This window comes from Phaethon aethereus (genome assembly GCF_964289735.1).
Source record: "Phaethon aethereus genome assembly, chromosome: 23".
NCBI classification, from domain to species: Eukaryota; Metazoa; Chordata; class Aves; order Phaethontiformes; family Phaethontidae; genus Phaethon; species Phaethon aethereus.
This window is the reverse complement of record NC_138599.1, coordinates 1,032,985-1,056,080: the sequence shown is the minus strand read 5'-3', so window position 1 is coordinate 1,056,080 and position 23,096 is coordinate 1,032,985. Positions and strand designations below refer to the sequence as shown.

The 23,096-nt window shown below is 48.2% G+C and overlaps 3 protein-coding genes across 3 annotated transcripts; 2 read left to right on the top strand and 1 right to left on the bottom strand.

The window, feature by feature from the left end:
- Positions 1-2,270: 2,270 nt before the first annotated feature.
- Positions 2,271-7,131, bottom strand: CD3E (CD3 epsilon subunit of T-cell receptor complex; the record flags this gene model as incomplete). Its single annotated transcript, XM_082010024.1, has 7 exons — positions 2,271-2,327; positions 2,678-2,724; positions 3,749-3,901; positions 4,684-4,881; positions 5,414-5,434; positions 5,733-5,753; positions 7,083-7,131. 7 exons carry the CDS (start codon positions 7,129-7,131, stop codon positions 2,271-2,273), a joined length of 546 nt encoding a protein of 181 aa, XP_081866150.1.
- Positions 7,132-10,711: 3,580 nt separating this feature from the next.
- On the top strand, positions 10,712-14,514 carry MPZL2 (myelin protein zero like 2; the record flags this gene model as incomplete). Its single annotated transcript, XM_082010022.1, has 5 exons — positions 10,712-10,766; positions 12,930-13,096; positions 13,399-13,609; positions 13,861-14,005; positions 14,454-14,514. 5 exons carry the CDS (start codon positions 10,712-10,714, stop codon positions 14,512-14,514), a joined length of 639 nt encoding a protein of 212 aa, XP_081866148.1.
- A 2,148-nt stretch (positions 14,515-16,662) lies between these two features.
- LOC309412963 (myelin protein zero-like protein 3) lies at positions 16,663-23,096 on the top strand (the record flags this gene model as incomplete). Its single annotated transcript, XM_082010020.1, has 6 exons — positions 16,663-16,735; positions 17,967-18,133; positions 19,117-19,327; positions 20,010-20,175; positions 21,042-21,105; positions 23,070-23,096. 6 exons carry the CDS (start codon positions 16,663-16,665, stop codon positions 23,094-23,096), a joined length of 708 nt encoding a protein of 235 aa, XP_081866146.1.

Below are 23,096 nucleotides of genomic sequence, written 5' to 3'. Positions count from 1 at the left end.
GAAGCACGGGGGTGTAGCCTGAAACAAAATTTAGACCTCATACATCCAGAGTGGTCTGAGCTTCTCGCATTCCATTCGTGGCGATGGGCTGCGTGGCTGGGCTGAGCAAGCATCCCTGGAGCAGTGATGTTTTGCAGAAGCTGAGAATGTGTCCCAGAGTGGATTTAGAGCTGCTGGGGGCTACTGCTCTTTGTATCTTGCAATCTGCCTCCTAGATGTTTAGTGCCTTGTATGGTAAGCCCAGCTGTGCTGACTTTATAACCACATCCTGCAGGGTAAGCGCAGCAATGCGCCGCGTGAAACTTGCCGAGTGCTCATCTCCCCATGCTGACACTCAAGGGTTAAACCACCCCCAGCTCCCATCACTGCTGCTGTTTCCTTGCTTCAGAGCTGTTGCTCTGCAAAGCAACAGAAATGTGGCTCGCCTAGCCAGTGTGAGACCAGAAACGTTCCCAGGCATCACAGCATCTCTTGGGCCCTTCTCTTTAAGTTGCCACCTGCCCCATTAACTGGTGCTTTAAGTAACCACAGCTTTTAAAATCAGGCAGATTTAAAATCTGTATGCTGGGTGCATGGGACCGCAGCTATTTCACTTGCCTCCAGACGGCAGCCCCAGCCCCCAGCTCCTGTTGACCCCTAAAATGCTCCCAGGCCCCACTCTCCGAGGCACGGCAGTGTGTTTTCGTATGGGTAGTTGTCCTCCTCCATCCTGGCACAGCCTGCTCCCAAAGCCCTCGTAGGCTGCTGCATGGGGAGTCAACACAGACCCGCAGAAACTCTCCCTGCCTCGGACTACTCCTGACCTGGGAGCTCCCCTTAACAAAAACTGGTTTTCTTTAACAGAGACAAAAACACAGGGGAAATCTTTTCCAATGCATACCTTGGGGTGCTGTCTCCCATTTTATTAATATATTACAATTTTTAAATGTATATAAAAAAGTTAAGCCGGATCTTTTCCAACAGCAAAGACGCCTTTCTGGCAGACCTCAGGTTACAGAGCTGAAATGGAGAGAGAAAGGGTGGCAGCAAAGGACAAATCACAGGAGTCTCCAAGAGTGATTGCTCTGGGAAATTAAACTCCACCAGCAAATGTATTTGTACACCCCTTTGGGTACAGCACACCCGAAGAAATGTGTTTATCCTGGACTACACTATAGACTATCAGTAAAAATGGAGTCTATGAAGCCTCTGGGATGAGGACAGCCTAGCAAAAGGGTTTGGTGTTCTCTTGGATTTTGTAGGTCCCAGGCTTTATCTCTGTGGCCCCACACATTCATTTCAATTCCAGTGAACAAGCTGTTTCAGAGCAGAGTGCCCTGGGGCTGAGCCAAAGGGTCTTGGTTCCAATCTGGGAAACACAAAAATCCCTGTTGGGCTGTCTCAATCAGACTGCAAAGCTGCTACTCATTGCTAAGTGGGTGTTCAAATCTTAGCTGAAATATCTAAGAGCCCCACTATTTAATAACAACAACGCTTTAAGCCAAGCACTTACATTTCCTAACAGGAGGCTTTCAGATGGCTTGGGAAGGCGCCAGATCTTCATGTGATCCTACGAGGACGTTCTGCCAAAGGTGCAAAACGTAAAGGACGCTGGATACAAAGTGGTACTCAGCCCCACTCATTTCCTACAGAAGAAGGGCCGGGGGACAGATGGGCCGGTCTGCATGTACTGGTAGGAGTGCTTCTCATTTTTTTAAAAGGAAAACTGTTCTTTTTTGACTGAAGTATTTTCATTCAAAGCAGTGGCGTTTCTATGAAAATGTACCATTTTGTTTTTAACATGCTGACTGCCTCTGTTCCTTTTGTTACAATCCTGGGCAGCAAAACAAAGATAAGCTATGAACATGTGAGCAGAGCAAGGTCAGAGACCAGTCACTCTGAGAAGGACCCACTCTTTGCCCACTAGCTAGCCTGGGAGGCACAAGGAGCAAGTGGAGGCACTCAGGGCAGAAATTAAATGGGAGGGAAAACCAGAGCATGCAACTGGAGCAGAGAGAGAGGTGTGAGGGTTAAGGAGGCCAGGAACCACAAGTGAGGCTGCAGTCCTTTAATGAGAAGGAAAACTTCTCTTGCGAACGTGCTCATTTGTTTCTTTTCCCTCACATCAAACCAGAAGCTGAAGAAAGACATCAGGGTGCCTGTCCTGCGTAGCCGCCTGGCTTGCCCCAAAATGCCTGGGCCTCAGCAGGCCTGCAGAGAACCGGTACCAAGCTGGGTAGAAGCGCTTAGCCCCTCTGCTGCTGTTTTCCAGCCTGTCATCTGTGGGAATTTCAGAAGCCCCTGGATTCCAGGCCTGCATACACTTCCCGTTGGCCTTTCCGGATGGGCTGTGGGAACAGCAGAGATGTTGGTTCAGGAATCCTTATTAACACACCCTCAAACGACGCCAGAGTCTTGGTCCACGCAATACATGGAGAAAACCACAACAGAGAGAACAGGTGTAGTGCCGCTCTGGTAGCGTGCTCCAGAAGCTGCAGTTCTGCTCCCGACTCTTTGTGTCAGCATCGGGAGAAGGGGCTGCACCCTCACCACCTTTTTTCTCTGCTCCCAGGAAAGCCTGGAGGTTGACTGGATGCTTCTTCAAAGGAGCAAAATGGATAAATGCTACAACTGACAACTCTGGCTATCCCTCCCCAACCAGCAAAGAGAGATGGAAAAAAACACAGGTTCTGCATACCTCATAGTCCGGGTTTGGAACAGGGGGAGGACGCTGCATCTTCTGACCTGCAACAGAGGCAAAGAAAGGTCATCCTTGGTGATGATTCGTGTTACATGGCACGAGGGACTTTCACGGAGATGATCCCAGGGTAATGCATACCATGGCTCAACTTGCATGGCTTTTGCTAAGAGCTGAGAGCTTTTAAAGACCCAAGTGCTGCAGGCAGGAGGCCGCATAAGCACAGGCCCAGGCCACAGCTCCACAATATGGATAGCAGATATATACTCCTCTGCCTCAGCAAGCTGCATGGGCATGAGTGCATCATCACGGTTCTGCTGAACCCAGCACACAACATGTGCAGTAAGAACCCAACAGGGAATTTAGACTTGCTGAAAGAGTTCTATCATCTTTGTGGAGGCTAGTGGAAAAGTGGCCATGCCTGATCTGTGCAAAAGCCGGGTGGCGAGCACCCATGGTACTTCTCTGACGGGCAGCCTCCTGGTGCAAATGTCATCATCAATGCTTCTTGAACAAATCTGAACCAGCATCGTGAGGTAACCACCCTGCATCACTTTACCCTGGCATTTATAAGCCATAAGCCCCGCTGCTGGACCCACTCGGTTACCAAACCACGGCCTCAGAAGCCAGAAATTCAAATGTATAGTTTTAAAAACAGCACAATTTCTAATCACGTCTTCTGTATGCGGGCCTCATTCTTGGTCTTGGATTGCCTGAGACAGCAGCTGAACGGGCCAGGGCCAGGCTGGGTTCGCAGCTACACTTGCAAGCTGAGCATCTGCCGCATGGAGTTTGCTTCAGCACAGACCCAATGCTGCTGCACAGCAGCTTGTGAAATGGTTTCCCGTGGGCAGGAAGCCTTTGACACAACACAGCAGCCGCACCCACCCCATACAAGAAGGCAGCCCGGAGCAACAGATGCGGCAAGCAGGAGAACTCTTTGGCGAGGTCTTGGTAGCTTGGGGGAAACAGAGGATGCTCTTGCCCCTGCGGATGCTCAGCAGGGGCAAGTGCTTAACTTAGTGCTTAGCGGACATCATGGGGAGCAGAGACGCCTGACGTGGATCTTACCTCGTGGCCGACTGCCAGCACCAGCACTCGCTCTCCCTTTCCGGTCTTTGCTGAAGTAATAGACCAGAATCAGCACCCCTAAGGTGATGAGAAGATCGGCAGTGATGATCCCCGTCACTGCCAACGCATCCAGCTCCTCACAGTTTGTGCACACTGCCAGGAGGAAAGATGAAGGTGCTCAGACATGGGCACTCTTCCTTTCCAGCAACCACTCATCTGCTTAGTGCTAGCAGAAAAGATGCAGTTCTGGATGGGAAGGAGAAAAGAGCAAGCAGAAAGGAAGGGGGACAGCACAGGCCATCCTGTCCACCCTGCCACTTTGGTCTGAAACAGACAGACCAGGACCTGGCGTGTGCAACCTCCTCCGCTTCCCTCTGCTGTTTGCACGGCCTGAGCCAAAGGGTGCAAAACAGCTCCCAGCTCATTGCCCCCCTCTGCCTATGCTGGACTCTAACTCCTGACTGCAGAGCTGCTGCCCAAATTCCCAATGGCTCAGAGGCTGAAATCGCCCTGTCAGGGTGGAGGTAAACTCCGCCTGGTTGATGGGTCACAGAAACCAGGCTGTGTGCTCCAGATGGGAGGCTTCCACTTAGCAAGAGAAGAAATGCCTTTGGCCTTTGTGACAGACATTACTCTTGCCTTGTAGCATGGCAGAAGCTGTATAAAATAGATCACACACTGTATATGTGGGAACCATAGATATGCAACAAGCTTGAAGACAGCAGAAGGGAAACGCATAGAGAGCAGGGAGCTTCCTTTTGCCAAAAATGTGCTCTTGGACTCTTTTACTGCCCACGCAGAGTGGGAAGGGCCTCAGCAGAATCGCACTCACCCAGCCCAGCAGCACTGAAAATGGGGTCTCAGTTCTTAGTATCTGTCACTGAAATGTGTAGACTTTATCTTTTAGCCCATAGACTGAGTGCTTTTTCACTCACCTCTGGCATTCAGGTACAGTTCATACTTCTTACCACCTGACGAACAACTCACATTGGCAGGAGAGCTGTCGTGATTCTCTATAACATACTTCGTCTCACTGCTGGCTAGTTTTGTCCCAGTTAACTCCCAGGCTATGCTGCCTTCAGTTAATGGACATGTGATTGTCACTGTCGTTCCAGAAATCTCCACCAGGAATTCTTTATTGGAAGATGGGCCAACGAGAAAGGAAACCAGCATTACAAGTGGCTTCTGAGCAGGTTTCCTTGCCCACCCTTGATCCCACCATGACAATTTGCTCTGCAAGATCTTTGATTTTGTGGTGTAATGTAAATTCCCTGTGTATGCGTCTTCTGCACGCATGTTCTCCTTGAGTTTTTCACACTGATTCTTTGCAACACCAAACAATATCAAAATACCATCACAGCGTATTAACTTCATGTCAGAGAGCCTGGCCACCTGCCATTCATCATTCTGTTTACCCATCAGCTTGCTGGTCTCTGCAAATTGCCAACCCTGCTTGGAGACCACTAACAGTAATTAGGGGCAGTGTGTTACAGCTGATTTTTCTGATCAGTGATGACAGTAGCAACTAACAAACAGGAAACTTTTTCCTCCTAAAATACTGCTTGAACTCAAATATTTCTATCTGCCTTTTTGTCCTCAGCTGTGAGGGATCTGCAGTCTTTATATCGTGCTAAGTAGTTAAGAATGCTGGTAAAATACACTTACCCCCCTGTGCTTCGGTATCATCTGCAAAGGAGAGAATAATAAGTGTTAACAAATCAGCCTGCTATTACCTTACTGCTTGTTGCTGTTGGAAAATGCCCAGCCCTGCTTGGGGATCACTAGCAGTAATTAGGGAGAATTCCTGACAGCCAATTTTTCAAACCAGTGAGATCAGTAACAATTAATGAACAGGGAATTTTTCCGATCCTGCAATATTTGCAAAATTCAAGTATTTCTATTTGACTTTTAGTCCTCACTTGTGAGGCATAGTTGGTCTTTTTATCATACTAAATACTTAAGAATTCTGGTAAAATAGACTTACCCTGCTGAGCTGTGGTGCCAACTACAAAAGAAAGAATAATAAGTGTTAAGTAATTTAGCTACTGATACCACACACCTTTCCTACTTCAAGGATCTCCTTTCTGAACTCAGCTGCTTGAAAGAGATGTTTGCTCCCATATTTGTGCTAAAGGCATTAGAAGCATTCTGTTAGCTGAGACAGGATGTTGTTTTGAAATGAAGTCTTTTCCTTTGGCAGCCATTTTTAACATGGACTAACGCAGAATGGAAATCTGAATAATTTTCTGACACAGTTTAGAGAAAGGGTTATCGCAAGCTGTACATCCAACAATTTTGCTTTATTATCATGACCCAAAGACTGCTGGAAAATCATGCCTGGTTTCTGCAGTAAGAACCACTGTCCTCCGCAAGAGTGTTCTCGCTGGAGGATTGGACCCTGATGCTTGATTTAATGCTGTAAAGCAGTTTATCTATGTGATTTTTCTCTCTTGGTAGGAAACAAGTAGCTCCACTGAAGTCTTTGGAGCTGGAGTATTACAGAAACAGTTTTTAGGAGGTCTGAATCAGACTTGTGATTTACTTTACAGACATTTGTCGATAGAAAGTAACATAAGTAAATAAAGGAATGACCTGTATTCATGTGTTCAGCACTGTTGTCTCATCCCTGGTAATGGTTGCTTTACAGTAGGAGTTACTTGTAACAGAATCGTAGATTTGAAATTCCACAAGCATAGGACTTGGCTGGAGAGAAGGTGATCTGATGCTTTTTTCTTTATATAATATGAATTTAAATTTGAAAAAAAGAACTGGCCATTGTTAAACTGAATGTTTTCAATCTTCTCAAAGAACAGCAGTTGGTGTTTGCTGTACTTTGGCAGAGTAGCTGTAGTCTTATTGTAGTATCTTTTAATTACCTTTCAAACTTATCTCTCATAGTTACCAGCTGCTTTATAGTCTTTACAGATGCTCTGCACTTCATCCTAAACCAGTTTTCTAAATGCTGGTCAGTTCAAACGTGGAAATGGCTACCACTCCCATGCTTTCACAGTGAATCTGAACTGAAGTTACGTACCCATGATCACAAAATGGTTTAAGAAAAGTGCATGAATAAAGCATAAAGCAAAAATTCACTAGGGACCTTAGGTTCTTTTCTCTAGGTTGGATTCCTATTTCTCTGTCCCTGCGACCTGCACCCTGAGCGTAACGCTCACTCTGGAGAGCGGCAGCTCCATAGGCACTGTACATGCCAGTTGCAGAAGATGTGGGTGCAGGTGCTTTACAAAACCAGTCGCACCTCCCTATCCTTTCTCCTCTGCAGCCCCCGGGCAGCCACCCTTCTGATCCCCATGGGCTTCTGACCGGCTGTACTCACCCACACACAGCAGCAGTCCCAGGAGAGGCAAAGACCGCTCCAACCTCATCCTTGCGTTCCTCCTTCTCTTGCTCTCCTCTACCACATCAGATTGGCATCACTGAGGCCGGCTGCACGGGAAGAAAGAACACAGTGGCTTTTCAAGTACTTGCTTACAAGAAAAAGGCCCAGATTTTTTCCCAGAACTGTGTACAGCGACGAGCTGAGCAGCGCTGGGGAGACTCACCGTTTCCAGCGAAACCTGCAAGCAGCCAAGAAAGACACAGAACACTTATGATAAAATAAGCCCACGTCAGGAAGTGCGGAGGCTCAAAACGTCTTCACGGAACGTCATTGACAGCAAGGGGTGGCTGCTCTGCACCAGCCCGGTTCAAGTCTGAGGAGACCTGTTGTAACTGCCGTAGGAGCAGCAGGAGAGATAAATGAGTCCAGATTAGATTTGCCGCCAGGACCTTCGTAACAACTTTTCAAAGCGAGTGCTTCTGAAGATCAAGCCACTGCAAGCAACTTAACATGGGAGGCAATAAACAAAGGAACCAGAAACCCTGCAAGAAGCTCAGCAGCCCAGGGACACTGTATGGTCAGCAGAAATAAGCCTGTAAGTGCCAGGGTGTAAAGCCTGGGGCTTTTAGTCACTGATGATGCAATCTGGACTCTACTTTTGTTATTTTGCTCTAACAAAACACATTTATTCCTGCTGCCTCTTCAAGACTGGCGCTTGCCAGCTCCTCATCCAGACTCTCCTCTGCACACATACTGACAGTGTGGCGAAAGTGGTGGCTGAGCCCCCTGAGACACCCTTCCCCGCACAGCCAGGAGGAGGCCGGAGCCCCCGACACCGCTGCTGCCCACCCAGAGGCCTTGCGCGGGCTCTCTCGAAAGGCCCTGGGCCCGGCCCGAAGCGGCCTGCGGGCCCGGCCCGAAGCGGCCTGCGGGCCCGGCCCGAAGCGGCCTGCGGGCCCGGCCCGAAGCGGCCTGCGGGCCCGGCCCGAAGCGGCCTGCGGGCCCGGCCCGAAGCGGCCTGCGGGCCCGGCCCGAAGCGGCCTGCGGGCCCGGCCCGAAGCGGCCTGCGGGCCCGGCCCGAAGCGGCCTGCGGGCCCGGCCCGAAGCGGCCTGCGGGCCCGGCCCGAAGCGGCCTGCGGGCCCGGCCCGAAGCGGCCTGCGGGCCCGGCCCGAAGCGGCCTGCTCCACTAGAGGGGGCGCCTACCCCTCCCGGCGGGCTCGGCTCGTACAGCTGCTCGCTTTCGCCGATGAAGGGACACTTCTCTTCTCAAAGCTGTGCTGGGGGCAGGCAAAGACCTCCGCGCCTCCATCGGCCCGGGGCAGGGGCCTGTCCGAGCTTTGCTTCCAGCGGGGCTGCTGGCATGGACGAAGCAGGAACACACTGTCTTTCCATTTCCCTCCGCTTGAAGCCTACAGAGGTGGCAGAGCCGCTCAGATGGTTGTGAGAACCGTGGGGATGGGAGGGCACGCATCCAAAGCGGACACGGCAAAGCCAGCCGTGTCTTTCCTTCCGCAAGGGTGCCCTGCGTTTCTGCCCCTGCCACACACCTCTCCTTCCCAGCTGCCTGGAAGGATGGGCTGGCTTTTTGCTCCTTCCCAAGAGCTCACCGTTTAATGACACGGCTAATCACAATGTTGCGGGCCCTTATTTCGTTTATTGAGGTGCTCTCATTAGCTGTCAGACCTGTTTCTTACTTAGTCCTGTCTCAAAATGAAAAATGAGAGAATTTATGTTGCTAGTAAGGATGCCAGGGATGTGGTCTTCTCTTAATAGTTGGAGTCTGCAAATAAAGACCCTCTTCCCAGTCCTGTGCGTTACACAAATGTGCTCTCAAGTGAGAGTCAGTAGTGTTGCTGCCTGGCCAGAGTGTCCAAAGGGCAGCTACTACAGCAAGAAACATGCTTGTGCTACTGGACTCTGCCCGGGCTGCCTGAGGATGAGAAGTTGCTGCTGTGCGGAAGGACAATCTTAGGAGGTGGCAGAAAATTGACTGCTGAGCACTGCCTTACAGATACTTGAAACAAAATCTGAAAAGGCAAAAGTATCCTCTGTTTGCAAAACAAACAGACAAAAAACCACCAGCCAAGTAAATATTTATGGTGGCAATGAAAGAAATGGAGATGATGTTTTGGAATAGTAACAGAGTGGAAATCTGGGGAGATGCAGTGGTGAAGGGTCAACACAGGGCCAAGTGGTTCCCATGAAAACAGAGGTATCTGGTATCTCAGAGGTATTAGCAAAGACAAGATTCGCTATGCTGTTCTGTGGACAATCGGTGAGACTGATGGCCTCAGTGCCTTTTTACATTGCCAAATTTGTAACTTGAAGTTTAAAAGTTAAAAATAAATTCCGTATTCTCCTCAGAAATTGCTGCAAGGATGTTACAACAGCAAATGGGAGATGTCCATATGGTTGCTCATCAGCAGGAAGTCTGAGAGTCCTGCTACTGTCCTCTTTCCACCAAACCCTTGTTCTGGCCAGTTCTGACATCCTCTCTGTGTGTCCCAGGTAATCTGAAACATCCCAGTCAGAGCCCACACTGCTGCACAGCTAGAGTGCCCTCACTCTGCGCCTTAGCTCTGAGCTGAAGAGAGCCCTTCGAAACACCCAGGGGTTAGGGCATCCTCCCCGTCCCTGCCTTGGCACCACTGCGAGGAAAATAGCATCAGTCACGACAAAAGCTCATTACCTGGGATGACTTCTGGGAACTAGACCATGGCCCAGACACAAATACAGCCACAGCCAGCAGCAGGTTCTGCTATTAAAGTGATTTATGGTCTTTGAGTGCAAACATCCTTATTTTGCCAACACACGTGCACAACTCAGTTTGATGCTTTCACAATTGCCACATGCCACCAGGAGAATATTTCGTGTCGCACTGAGTTTCTCTCGTACCTTGCGCTGCTTGTTAAGCACAGTGGGGTTTCCGCAGCTGTGCCTGGACTAGCACCAAGCTGGACTCATGTCCAATGTAATTGTCTCTTGACTTTTCCACCACCTTTACAAGCACCAGTTAATGCAGTCTCCCAGTTCTTCTGTGGGATGGCTGCAACCAAGTAACATTGTAATGATCACTTCATTTTAGTGTAGGTATCTGTGTTTCAGTAGGACGTTTCCATCCTCTGGATGTGTGCCCATGCTGCTGCCAGACTATGTGGTTTGGGTTGCTTTTTTTGGATCGTTTGCAGGTTTTTGCCAAACAAATGGCCCTCGTTCCTTCAGGCTATCTACAAACACCTTCAGGCAAATTTGCTTTTAGGAGCAAATTACCTCCCACAAGAGGGGAGTGGTTTCAGGTGGAAGCTGGGAGGAGGGATGATTGCAACACAAAAGAGCAAAGGAATATGGGAGGCAGAAGAAATTCATCCTACCTTGAAAATCTCCCTGTTTTACGCACAGAAGTGAGTTGGGCTGGTCGCACCTTGCCTTTCAGTGCAAGGGCAGGGAGTGCTCTCTGACTCAGGCAGGAAGGAGTACTTGTGCAGGCCAAGCAGAGAGAAAGGAATTTGCTCTACTGTGCTGGGAAGGCTTTGAGAAACTCATCTTTCATCTGGTTATCGAGAGCCTGAAACGAATTTCTCTTTCCAGCACTGATCGACCCACGGAGTAGGGCTTTGTCTTCCCGATGGATGGCCCCAGCTGGCTGGGTGCTGTGCTTTTCCTTGGGATACAGCTTCCAGGTAAGGAAACATGGTACTGTCTGGTCTATCCTGCTATCCTGACTTTCCTCTTCTGATCTCTTAATTATCGTCCTCATGAAGGCAGCGACTTTAGAGGAGTTTCAGATACCTGCTGTGGACGATTGCTGTGATTCTTTCCGTCTGGGGTTCACTGCAAGTGGCACGAAATGATTGAGTTTCTCCGACAAACAGGTTTAGGTGTGTTCAAGCGGAAGAAGAACACTGATCTCATTCCGAGCTCTGGTTACACATCCTTTCCTCTCCTGCTGGGAATCTGGACTTTACTCCTAGATGTTTTTTTTTCCACTATCTTTGTTACTAGACAATCAGAGATTGTTAAGCATCGCTGGGTCTAGATCCTTTACACAGCAACGATTCCAGACCGACAATAAACTCTCTTGAATTTTCAGTGGTTTATATCAGTATAACCGGAATCTAGGAACACCATGTTCTCCTTTCCCAAATGCACACGAGTGCGCTCGGTAATCTGTCTTGGAAAAAAAGTATGTTGCAGTTACTTCCCACAGTTGTTCTTTTAAAGGAGTTTAAAAATAAAAGAATTGATACTGAATCTTTGGATGAGAAACATGATCTCTGCCAATGACATTTTTCAAATGTGAACACCTTTACTGGTTTTGCATTTAAAATATTTTCTCCTTTGAGAAAAAAAATTATTTGCTAAGGAAGTCTTTGGTTAAAAAATATTTGCAAATGCAGGAAAAGTATTGATTGCCTTTGTTATGAAGCCGTATTTTACAACCCCGGCGAAGCTTTTTTTTTTTTTTTTGCTCAAATCACACGGGGGTGAGTTAATTCATCTCCCTAAAGCGATGGAAAATTATTAATATTTTCTTTTTCTGCTGTGTTAGTTTGACCAGTGAGGAAAAGGAAACTAAGGGGAGCACATGATCAGGAAGAAGGAGGACTTCCCTTTCAGCAGCAGCAAGATTTTTAGCTCAGCCCCCCTGTTTTGTGGAAACTAACCCACTAACTCGGGGAGCTAAATGGTCAGGCAAGCAACACAGTGATTGCGGGGATAAAAAGCGAGAACTTGCAGCACCCCCGTTTTTGTAGCACCAACCTGCCGGAGCGATTGAACTCTATCTGAAACGGCAGGGCAAGCCAGAGGACAGCTAGGGCTCAGGCGTGCGAGGCATCTTCACCAGCAACCCTTTGCGTTTCCTATTTTTCATTCTTCTTCTTTCCGTGTCTTGGTGCTCTTGCTGATTGTCTCCCTTTCAGGGTAGCATCTGGTTAGCGATGCCGCCTTACTTTTAAAAAGGCAGCTGTGGCGGTTTGGTTAACAGAGGATGTTTCTTTGCCAAACAAATGCTTACAGATTTACCTTGAGGATTTCCTGTGGAGTTTTTCAGCCTGACTACATTTGACTGTAGTTGTCCAGCTGGGCTATTAACCTAAGAGGCACTTCTTACATCAAGAAGAGCAGTTTTCACCGCGCTTTGCATGACACTCAGGCTGATAACACAAAGCGAATAAAGGAAAGTTCTAGCATGGGAAATAGCAATTGTTTATTGGGCCTCAGCAGTCCTACTTGAAAGGGCAGGACTGCTTTTCTGAAGAAACCTGCTCGAGGAATTGAGTGCAGTAGAGTGTAATCACTTGCGAAAATGTGACCAGGACAAGCACATGAAAAGTTACACGGTATCTTTAGTGCCAGTCAGGAGCAAGTGTGTATCTAAGGAGGGGTGGCATTTACAACAGCATTGAAGCTGCTAGATGTCAAGTTTGCTCATGCCTGAAGAGAGAAATTTCCTCCCAAAACAAAGTCTATTGTCCCTTTAGGCAAGTCATTCTCAGTGGTCCTTTCTCAACCAGTTATCAGATCTGTAAGTGTTTAACTGCAGCCACAAAACAACTTTACCAGCAGTTCAGATGACTGCAAACTGCCTTGAAACCAGCGCTGTGCACCTTGCTGACAAAACTTGACAAAATCCGTGAAGCACAAGGGGATCTCTTGGATTCTGTGTATGCATGAACCGCCTCCCTCAGTAATTACATCTGTGTGCCTGTGAGTGCCAGGTTAAACATTGACAGGGATAGATAAGGCAGGCTCCTGCACAGACTAAATGCAGATAAGAAGTGATGAGCTTACTCCTAGACAGTAGTTTTCTTTACCTCTAATCCCTGCTGTTTTCCCTGCAGCACTGTGGCCTGTGGCAGCTGTGGAAGTTCACACTTCCAAGGAGGTGGATGCTGTGAATGGCACTAACCTGCGGTTAAAATGCACCTTTTACAGCAGCAGTCCTATTAGCCAGGACCTGTCAGTGACCTGGAACTTCCAGCCCGAGGACCTGAGCTCTCATGAGCCAGTGAGTGAGACCTTTATGCTCCATTTCACTGATGTAGACTTGCCCAAACAAACCAGTCCCAAGGCCCAGCACTGGGTACTGCAAAAATTCTGGGTGTGGGTATTATGGGCAAGCACGGCTGAAATGCACAAGGCACGATCTTTTGAAATGCTCTCAGAGCTCCTCTGAGAGCAACTGGGCCAACACAGCTCTCCTCAGCTCAGGCCATGTGCCTCAGCCCATGGCACTCCGCTTGCATGTGCTGCTTCTATCGCAAAGACTGCACAGTGCGTAGGAATGACAGCTTCCTCTCTCTCTTGTAGGTATTTTTTTACCTGAAGGAGCCCTACGAGATGTCTGCTGGACGGTTTAAAGAGCGAATCACCTGGGATGGGAATATTGAGCGTAATGATGTTTCCATCGTTATCTGGAATTTGCAGCCCACTGACAATGGGACATTCACCTGCCAGGTGAAGAACCCACCAGATGTTGATGGCACAATTGGTGAAGTGCGTCTCAGAGTTGTGCAGAAAGGTGAGAGGCCAAGAACCCCACCATGCGTCATGTGAATTTAGCCAGTGTGAAGCATTGGCAGACCTTCCTCCACACTGGGGAAAATCTATGTAAGAAAAGGGATTATAGAGAGAAAGTATGAGTGTAGTTAATGGGTACAAGGAAAAAAGGAACCTGAGGAAAGGTTATATTCATGGGTACAGGTTCCCAGCCTCATGCCAAGAGCCCTCTGTGTGTCCCTCCTGTTCATTTATCTGTTTCTCTCTATGCAGTGCATTTCTCAGAAATCCACTTCCTGGCAGTGGCCATTGGGTCTGCTTGTGTTCTGATGATCATTGTGGTGACAGTTGTGATTATCTATCGACACCATCAGAAGAAAGCACAAGAGAAGAGGATCGAGGTGGCGGACACTGAACTGTAAGGACAGAGGAGAGGGAGAGAAAGGTTTCTGGGAAAGCTTGTCAAATATCTTCATAGCTACTCTGAATCATTGTCTTGGACCCTACACTAAGCATCTCCAATGCAAAACTGCCAGCACAATTAGCAATAATTGGCTGTTTACTTGCAGTCAGACCGGAGCCCCAGGACGAACAAGCTTTGGAGTCCTCATTTTGCTCTTGCCCTTCACCGTGGCTCCTCACTCAGAGAAGGATCCAGCTGTTGTGGTGGTAGTTGGCAGATGGCCACTCAGTTCTTTCCTCTGTGAACTGTGGTCACCATGCACGTAGCATGCTTATTAGCTTATTGGATAACTTCTTCTTTTTATGGGTTATGTATGTTATATTTAACTCAGAAGGTGACTCTGCTGCTCAGAATATCTGATGCTGATTTGGGCTTTTTTTTTCCACCCTTTTTTTAATGACAGTAGAGAAAAGGAGAATCTGAAGATTAGAGAAGAAAAGGAAGCCCGTCCATTAGAAGACTAGAGGTCTTTGATGGCATATACAATGCAGGTATCCATTCAAACATTCTCAGTGTTACTGCAGGCTTTCTCAGATGGTTTCACTTAGGTATTTCACTTCTATGGCCTTGATAGCCATAAACAGAAAAAACTGAGGCCACAGTCAAACTTGGCTCTTGAGGCATCTTCAGAAAGACTGGTGACTGAACAGGCAGTGGAGACAGAACTCCCTCTCAACTGTAGAAAAGATTTCTCCACCCTAGAGGTGACGATCGTTGGTAGGAAAGCCGTTGTTGCTGCTTTCCGTGACGTGCCTGCTTTGTGGAAAAAGAGGAATTACTTTCCTTTCATGAGTTTTGAATCGGCTTTTTGATTAAATTAATCTTTATTGTTTTAAAATTGCTACAAGAAGACTGAAACTGTTTCCAGGTTTGCTGGCTTTGCTGAAATGTTTCGGTATAATTTTTACCCACTCACTTTCTGAGGTCAGCAGTTGCCTCTACTATTTTTGTTTTCAGCAGTAACCCTGAGTAATGAATCTGTTTTTGTTTTCTTATAATCTTTTTTCTTAGGCACTTCTAAAGCAGATGGTGAAAGCTTGTAATTTCGGATGTTAGAACAAAGCTGAATTACAGACGCCTCGTGCTGCAAGTGTGGTATCCCTGCCCAACCTGAAATTCTTGCAAGGAAAGAGGATGACCTTAACATAAATTGTAAATTATGCAAAGCAGGAGGAACTTGCCCCATGGACAAGGAACTTTCCTTGATCTTCACACTTGCAGAATGTGAAGAAAGCTGCTCTGGAGATGAAAAAAGGCCAAGAGCATTGAACAAAATGGCCCAATATCTGACTGAATAGAGATTTTTTCCAAGTGTCTGAGCAGACACACTCTTGCACCTTCAAAATTGCAAGGTGCATATGTGTTGCCCTATTTTTCCTCCCTCAAAATCTTCTTTGACATCATAAAAAGGAAGACTGACTACGTGAGGGATCAGAGGAGCAGCCAGTTGCTACACTATACTTTAAATCTCTTTGCTACTTTACATGGGAAGTATTACAGTTCGGGCATGTATGCATTTTTTATTAGGGATAATGTTTACCAGTGGGTGTGTTTTTCATATGGATCTCTTGCAGCTTCAGCAGGCTTTGTAGCTACGGTAGCTGAGGACGCTGCCTTCTGCCGCACAGCATGCGGCCACGCGCTTTGCCGGCTCCCCTCCTTTTCCCGCTCCTGCTCTGCCACTACATCCCAATGCTGACCTCCTTTCCCCTCAGCTCTCCAGCCCCCTCCCTCTGAGGAGCACACCACGGCCAGGCGCAACGCTTCTTTCCCTCGCTCAGCAGCCTTACGCACACCGTTGCAGGCGCCCCAAAACTTTGCCTGGCAGCTGCGGCTCAAGCTCAGGGACTGCCCTGAGCCAGCGATGCTCTGGCAGTGCGCTGCCCCGCTGCCGCCTGGCGTAGCTGCACACAACGGCTGCTGGCACGCTATCAGGCTTCCAGCAACAGCAGCAGCGCGCTCCCCCTTTCTCCGGCTGCCGTTTATTGCCCAGGTGCCCACCAGCACATCTCCCCCCCGCCTTGCATGCGCTCACTGGGCATGTACCCTTCACCTCCATAAGCTTAATCTCGCTATGGCAAACGAAGCCCCGCGTCCTTGAAACCGCAGAGCTGTTACAGTATTTAACCAGCACCAACTCAAAACATCAGCCGGTTTGTTTAAAGAGTATCTTTATGACTTTACAACCCTACCTGTGATGTGCTGGCCACATTACCTGTTTGTATGTTTTCATTTTCAGTCATGTGTGTTATAAATAAAGGCGCCTTGTGGGGACTTGCACAGGTTACGGTGGTGTTACTTACACAGGCGCGGGGGTGCGCAGCCCTGCTGCGCCCCCGGCGCCTCCAACGAGTGGCCTTTCTGCTCCGAGAAGTACGGCAGCCCGCCGGCTAGCGCGGACGCGACCGCCGGGGTTTGCGGAGGGCCCGGGCCGCGGGAGGGCCGGTGGTCCCGTCCCCGCGGCGGGCCGGGCCGGACAGGGGCGCGGCCGCCCCAGGTGCGAGGCGACCCGTCGCCATGGCGACGCGGGGCGGCCATCTTGGGGTTGCCCCCGCCCTCACCTGCACTGTCCGCAGGTGAGCCGCCATGTTGCGGCCCTGAGCGGAGCCGGGATGTGGGCCGGCGAGGCGGTGCCGGCCGGCGGCGGCCTCCTCCTCCTTCCGCGGGGGGTCCTGCTTCTGCTCGGTAACGGGGTCCGCTCCGGGTGCGGCGGCGGGTGGGCGGCGGGGTGGCACGGGACGGGACCGGAGCGGCCGGGCTCGGCCCTGCTCGCGGTGGGTCCGGCTGGGAGCTGGGCTGGGAGCGCCCGGCAGGCGGCTCCGGGGGCGGCGGCCGGCGGCCCCCGCAGCGAGGGTGGTCCGCGGGGAGGTGGCGGGCTCGGAGGCTCCGGGGAGGGCCGTTCTGGAGCGGGGGCGGCCGGCCGCGGACCGCTCCGAGCCCCGGCTTCGCTGTGCGGCCCCCGCGGCGGGGCGCTGGAAGCGGCAGGAGGGCTGGCGGGGTGCGGGGCGTGAAGGAAGGCCGTGCGGCAGGGCACGGCAGGCAGCTGCCGCGTTCTCTTCCTCGCCCTGCCCGCTGCTCGCAGTCGAGACGCGGGCACGGTGTCCCGTCCCTGCTTGCTTTGCTGGGGCCCAGCTAGCTGCGCGCAAGGCTTCAGGGCCTTCAGTCGGCAGCAAAAGCAGCGCGTTGCCAAGACCCCCGCGTTTTATATCAGTAGCTGTGGAACAGGCGTGCAACGCCAGAAACTTGCACGGGAACTGGCAAACCTGAGTAGAAAGAGCAGAGGAGTCAGCTGTGACAATTAGAGCAGAACTGCATGCAGAGTATCACCATAATAAATCTTCAAAAGCCAGGAGCAGACGGCTCATGACAGGGAGGATTGAACGTGCTTCTGCTGAATGCTGGGCAGGCTGCCCTTATCCCTGGCTGCAGCATCACAGTAGGCGAATGAGGTCGAAGTTGTTGCATGCACTGAAAACAAGAAGTAAGAGTACTTGCTGCTGCAGGGTGACTCTTGACGTGGTGCATGTGTAAATCTCTGGCTGTATTACTCTGGGGCAAGACACACAGAGCCAGAGCTGCCTTGAAGTACTCTAAAGCTGGCACTTTGCAACTCGTCAGAGAGCCAGCTGATTCGGTTTGTCAGCTCTTTATCTCCATAGCTAAATATCTGTAGGCTCTTGGTGGCATTTTCCAGATAAGTACTTTAATTGGGGCTAGTTGCAATCCTACAGTGAATAGGCTAGGGAAGTTGTCTGCTTTTCTTTAGCTTTCATTATGGGGGAAGTAGTCACTACTGTGCTTCAGTCTTTGGACTGTGATTGAGCTGCACATGGGTCGATACCTTTGGGACATCATCACTCCCGTGCCTCACAGGTGACAAGAATCCAATCCTTGTCTTTTGTGCTTGTTCCATCAGGTGTCTGCAATGCTCTTTCCCTGGAAATTAGAGCCAGTCCTAAAGTGCAAGCTTTTGTTGGTGAACAAGTATCATTGAAATGCTCGTTCAAATCCAGTTCGCCCATCACTGAGCGCCTGACAGTAGACTGGACATACCGGCCCCTCGCAGGTGGTCAGATGGAGACAGTAAGCGGAACAGGGAGTCTTTTTCTAATGGAGACTGACCAGGGCTCTGTCCATGCTGAACACTTGATGATACTTTTCTGTTTCCCTTGCTGCGCTGCACTTTAGGCTTTGGTACTCTCACCGTCACCTTCTTTCCCATGTGAAATTGCTTTAGTGTTCTTTGGGCAAAAAATACTCTAGGTAAATGCATAATAGCATAATGTTGATAAAGTAGATAAACTTTGGGTTTTGGCACAAAGCCTGCATCGTAGGCTGTAGCTGTGTATAGAAGGACTGTAAAGCATTGGTAGCTTTCTTGAAGGCAGCTGTACCCTAGTAGTTGTGTCATGCAGTCTACTGCCGATATATCTTGGAGTAGTAAGAATATGTGTGCAGTCACAGTCTGAAGACAGTGATGATGACAGCCTCTAGGGTTTATGGGCTGCTACTTGCTGTCTTGTTGGCAGCATTTTGAAATCTAAGCATAAATACATAAGCCTGCAAGCCCACTGGAAATCTCATTCAAGGTGGAGACAGAAAATGCACATCTTTACAGATTATCAGTGACTTCTGCTACCTGAAGGGTTTGAACTCTTAGGAGTGTCCTTGTATCTGGAACCAAAGGGTTCTGCTTGTATGAAGTGAGGTCTGCTAAGTCTCTACTCATAGGACAGCAAAAGTAAAAGTGCAAGAAGCAAAAGGTGAAGAACTGCAATGTTCTGTCTTGCACGAGAGAAGCTTGCTCTGCTTCTCAACTGGATATCTGCAGAAGGGAAGGAATGGTGATGGTGACATCTGAGAGCTGAGGCTGGTAGATAAAAGCATTGGAGATCCAATGAAATGGGACTGACTCAGAATTCTAAAACTGGAACTTGAAAAGGTCTCCTGTATAAGAAGTGTTCCTTTATGTTTATTCCTTTACGTTCATAATCCAAAAAGTAGTTTCCTTTGCTTTCTGAGATGAGAGTTTTATTGGTACAATTACTGTCTTTGCCTCCTTTTAGATTTTTCATTATCAGTCTGTTCCATATCCAACAACAGTGGGAAAGTTCAAAGGCAGGATATCCTGGCTTGGGAATGTTGCCAGGGGTGACGCTTCCATTGCGGTCCAAAGCCCAGTGATGAGCGACAACGGGACGTTCATCTGCAGCGTGAAGAATCCTCCAGACGTGTACCATAACATTCCCCAGACAACGCTGATAGTGACAGAGAGGGGTAAGCCTCCGTTTCAATAGCACATCCTCATCTAGGTGATAGAGCCGCATTGCAGCTTTGTCAGAATCTTGGGAGTCTGAGTCTCCCAAGAGAAGGTTGGGTTGAAAGTTGTGAAATGGGTTCCCTGGAGATCCACGTTAGAATTTCAGCAAGGGTTACCCCAGTCCTTCTTTCCAAGCTATGGAAAGATGTTGAGAACTATTGAATGTCCTGGGGGCAAAAAGGCACAGAGGAAGCTGTGGTGAGAGCAGAAATCAAAACTGTGCATTTGTTCAGGAGTTCGAGTCTCTACATATTGCAGCAGTAGAACAAGCTAAACGTTTAGGAAATACTGGTCTAAAAATAACCGTCGCATCACAAACACTGGTTCTCATCAATACTTAATTGCCTCATCTGCCCCATGTGTGAGACCTGCCCCAAATTTGCAGCTTAGATGTGCTGATAGAACTATATCGTGACCTGCCTTCCATTGTAGCTTTTTGCATATAAAGCACCCTGCTGTGTTGGATATGTGGTAGGAGTCCTACAGATTCTGTGACAAGCTGTTTCAAATCTGCCAGCTCTGTGCTTTATATGAAAAGGCTAGCAAACCTGTGCCCTGGATGAACATTTGTCACAGAGACTTAAGAAAGCCATATTTTACTGCTGGTACAACTGGGCTGCTCTTTTGTCTTTCCTGCAGGCCTTTCCTTCCAGCTAACTTCAGCAGTGCTGCTGTCCATTTTAGTATTTCTCCCTTCCATCATTGTGGTCATTCTGCTGTTGGTAAGGATGGGAAGGAAATTCGGAGTGCTAAAGGAGAAAAAAAAATCGGGCTGTAAGAAATCCTCCATCGAAGTGTCTGATGAGTAAGTTCTGTCTGGAACCTAAAGCCTGTATTTCTACTTTGGCCTGTTGACACAGGCCAAAGCACAATTTCTCCACTGTCCTTCATTATATAGCTCTCAGCTAGGCTTCCTGCCTAGCTCTCAGCGTCTGCACTTCTGTCACTGAAATCTACTTCTCCATGAGCATAATTTAGCCAGCAGTCAGAAAACTTTGAAAAGTCCCCATGTTGGAGCATAAACTTAAGTGCTGTACATCCCTTTTTTCTGTCATTTGCGTGAGGCCATGGAACTGAAGCCACTTAGGGTTAGACAGTCTTTCACTTCTGTAATCAGATTTATTTCAGCCTAAATCAGTGAGATATTTTGCTTATGTGGTTTTTGTGTGTTGCATTTTGGTACAAAATATCCATAACAACAAAACAGAGTAATGCAAGCTGGTTCCCCTGTGATGGCCTGAGCAGAGATGCCAGGTACTGAATGAGCCCTGGGGACTGAATTCCTTTCTGAACTGGAGAGGATTCTCTTCTGGAAATGTTCAGTAGTGAGAACAATAAGGTAAAGCTGCTACTGCTGGAGCTGTGCCTGGTTTTGCCATAAATTCAGTATTTCTTGCAGAATGGGTTTTTAATACTATGTTCTGATTAGTGTTGTAAGATTTGCCAGCTGAATAGCAAGTCTTGTTGTATTCTTCATGGCACTTAAGTGAAATGTCCGCCTTCGAAATAAGGGACCTGCCACTATTGGTTTTGCTGTGCAGGGTCAAAGGCTTTTCATCGCAGTGAAAAGCCTTCAATTCAGTGTGGCGCAACTAGAATTCACAGTCCATAGGAGATATTGGTATGTGTGTTGGGGGCAAAGTCCAACCTAATCCTGTGCTTTTTCTGCAGGCCTGAACGTACAGAGACAGGCAACTGCTTGGGGAAACTGAAGGACTGGTGTCTGACCTGTGTGGTAAGTGAAAGCTGGTGTTTTCATAAGTGGTTTTGTCAACTTTGGTGCTCAGAGGAGGTGCTAAGAGCAGCAGGTAGAGCTTGTTATAACACCTCTGGATGTCAAAGCAGCATCCCAGATGGCCAGGCGTATGCTCCTGTTTTCCACATATGAGCTATAGGGGGTGAGAACTGCTGGTCATACTGCATTACTTGTAGGGGAAGTTGTCATTTGACTTTATTGAAATCTGAGCTGACATTTTAAGATGAAAATTCAGAATTTTAAGTGCTAACTACTGTGCTGGGTGGTTTCTTTAAAGGCTCTGCAAAACCAGTTTGGGATTTGACAGTGCTACAGAGGGGAATGGAGGCAGTGATCCCTCAATCCACTATGTTTCTTGCAAAGATGGTAGTGTGCAGCCTTCCCTCTTTCTTGGAGCTCTTCCTACTTGCGCTGCTTTCATCATAACGTAATCCTGCTAAACTCTTGTGGTTTGTTTGTCTTTGGCTTTTCATTTGTTTTGTTTTGTGAAGTGGTGGTTGTCTTCTAATTCTGTGTGCTTGCTTGCTACCCTATCAGCAAGCTTCTGTTAATCAGATGTGTGCTGAAACTACTGAATGCTTTTGCCACCTGCTGTACTTGTTTTGTAAAACGTGCCTCTAAGTTCTGTGTGCTGGCATTAGCAGTCACAGCCGTAAGTGTGGCACATTCCAGCGTAAGCTCACTAACATAGCTAATTTGAGAGTGTTTTCATTTTTTCCCCGATGTCCTACAGAGCAAGCTTACCTCAGATGCACCTTTACGTCTTTTATACGCGGTCAGGAAGGATTTAAATATGCATTGCTTGATTCACTATTCTAAGGCCAGTGATTTAAAATGTACTAAATGCACGGGCCTTCAGACAGATGTGTGCTGATGGCTTCTATGCTTTATCAGATCCAGAATGAAAAATGAGCAATTATGCAAGTTAAATATGGAGTATTTACAGTTCTACATAAGTCACAGCAATTACAAGGCAGCAGTATCGAGAACAAGAGTTTTGAAAGGTGCGGAAAGCAGAAAATGCTTTATGCAAAAGGGAGAGTTGCCATGGTAGATGGAAAGGCTGCTGCAAGTGACACGCTGGGGAGCAGGGAGGCACCATTGCTTTACTGCAGGTGGAGAGATGGGAAAGAATGGGAGCCCCAATTCGGTGAGGTGAATGCTTTCAGACAGTTGGAGATTTTAAAAATTGAAAAAGTCTTCTCATCCTTTGAGAGAAGGCGAATTTGAATGCTATAATCCTGCTGCTTTCATATTGAGTATTTTGTCATCTGTTTGATACTTTGCTCTCTGATATCAAAATATTTAGCTTACCAAGTCTCTCAACATCCTGTCTCACTCACTCTAATGATTCTACATTTCTGAGGTTTCTGTAATGTACCTTTTCGTGCTTAATATTTTACCAAACAAATAAAACTGCAAAGCCAGTGAAAATCAGTTTGGACTTAAAATGGCTGGAAAGTTAGTGAGATTTCCTTTATAAAGCTGTTACATTTGAGTTTCTTTCAAGTTGAGAGCTGCAGAACTGGATTGTGGTTAAAACGATAGACGATGGGGATCTGAAGTATGTGGGTGGTTGTAGCTGAAAAATGACAACTTGTGCTGCTCCGGACCTTCTCTGTAGGGACTGGCAGTGCTTTTTAAGAAGATGGCTGTCTGCACTTTATGGTTCGTCTTTTGCTTGCGCTTTAGCTGCTGCTTCTCTTAAAATACACTTCACATGTTGGTTATGCAGCGGCAATTTGTCTGTGTATCTGTGATAAATCAGATTTAGCTGCAAGTGCTTATACGACCACCAGTCCTATGGCTTACTCAGGCACAGCAGCGTTTTGGAAGGCATTTAAGCTCTTGTCAGAAACCTAGCAGACTCAAAATGTTGTTGAACTCATCAGTTCGTGTCTTTATACATAGTCTCAATTTCTCTCTCCATCTTCCCTGTTTAGGACACAGATGAGGAAGACCCATACTGA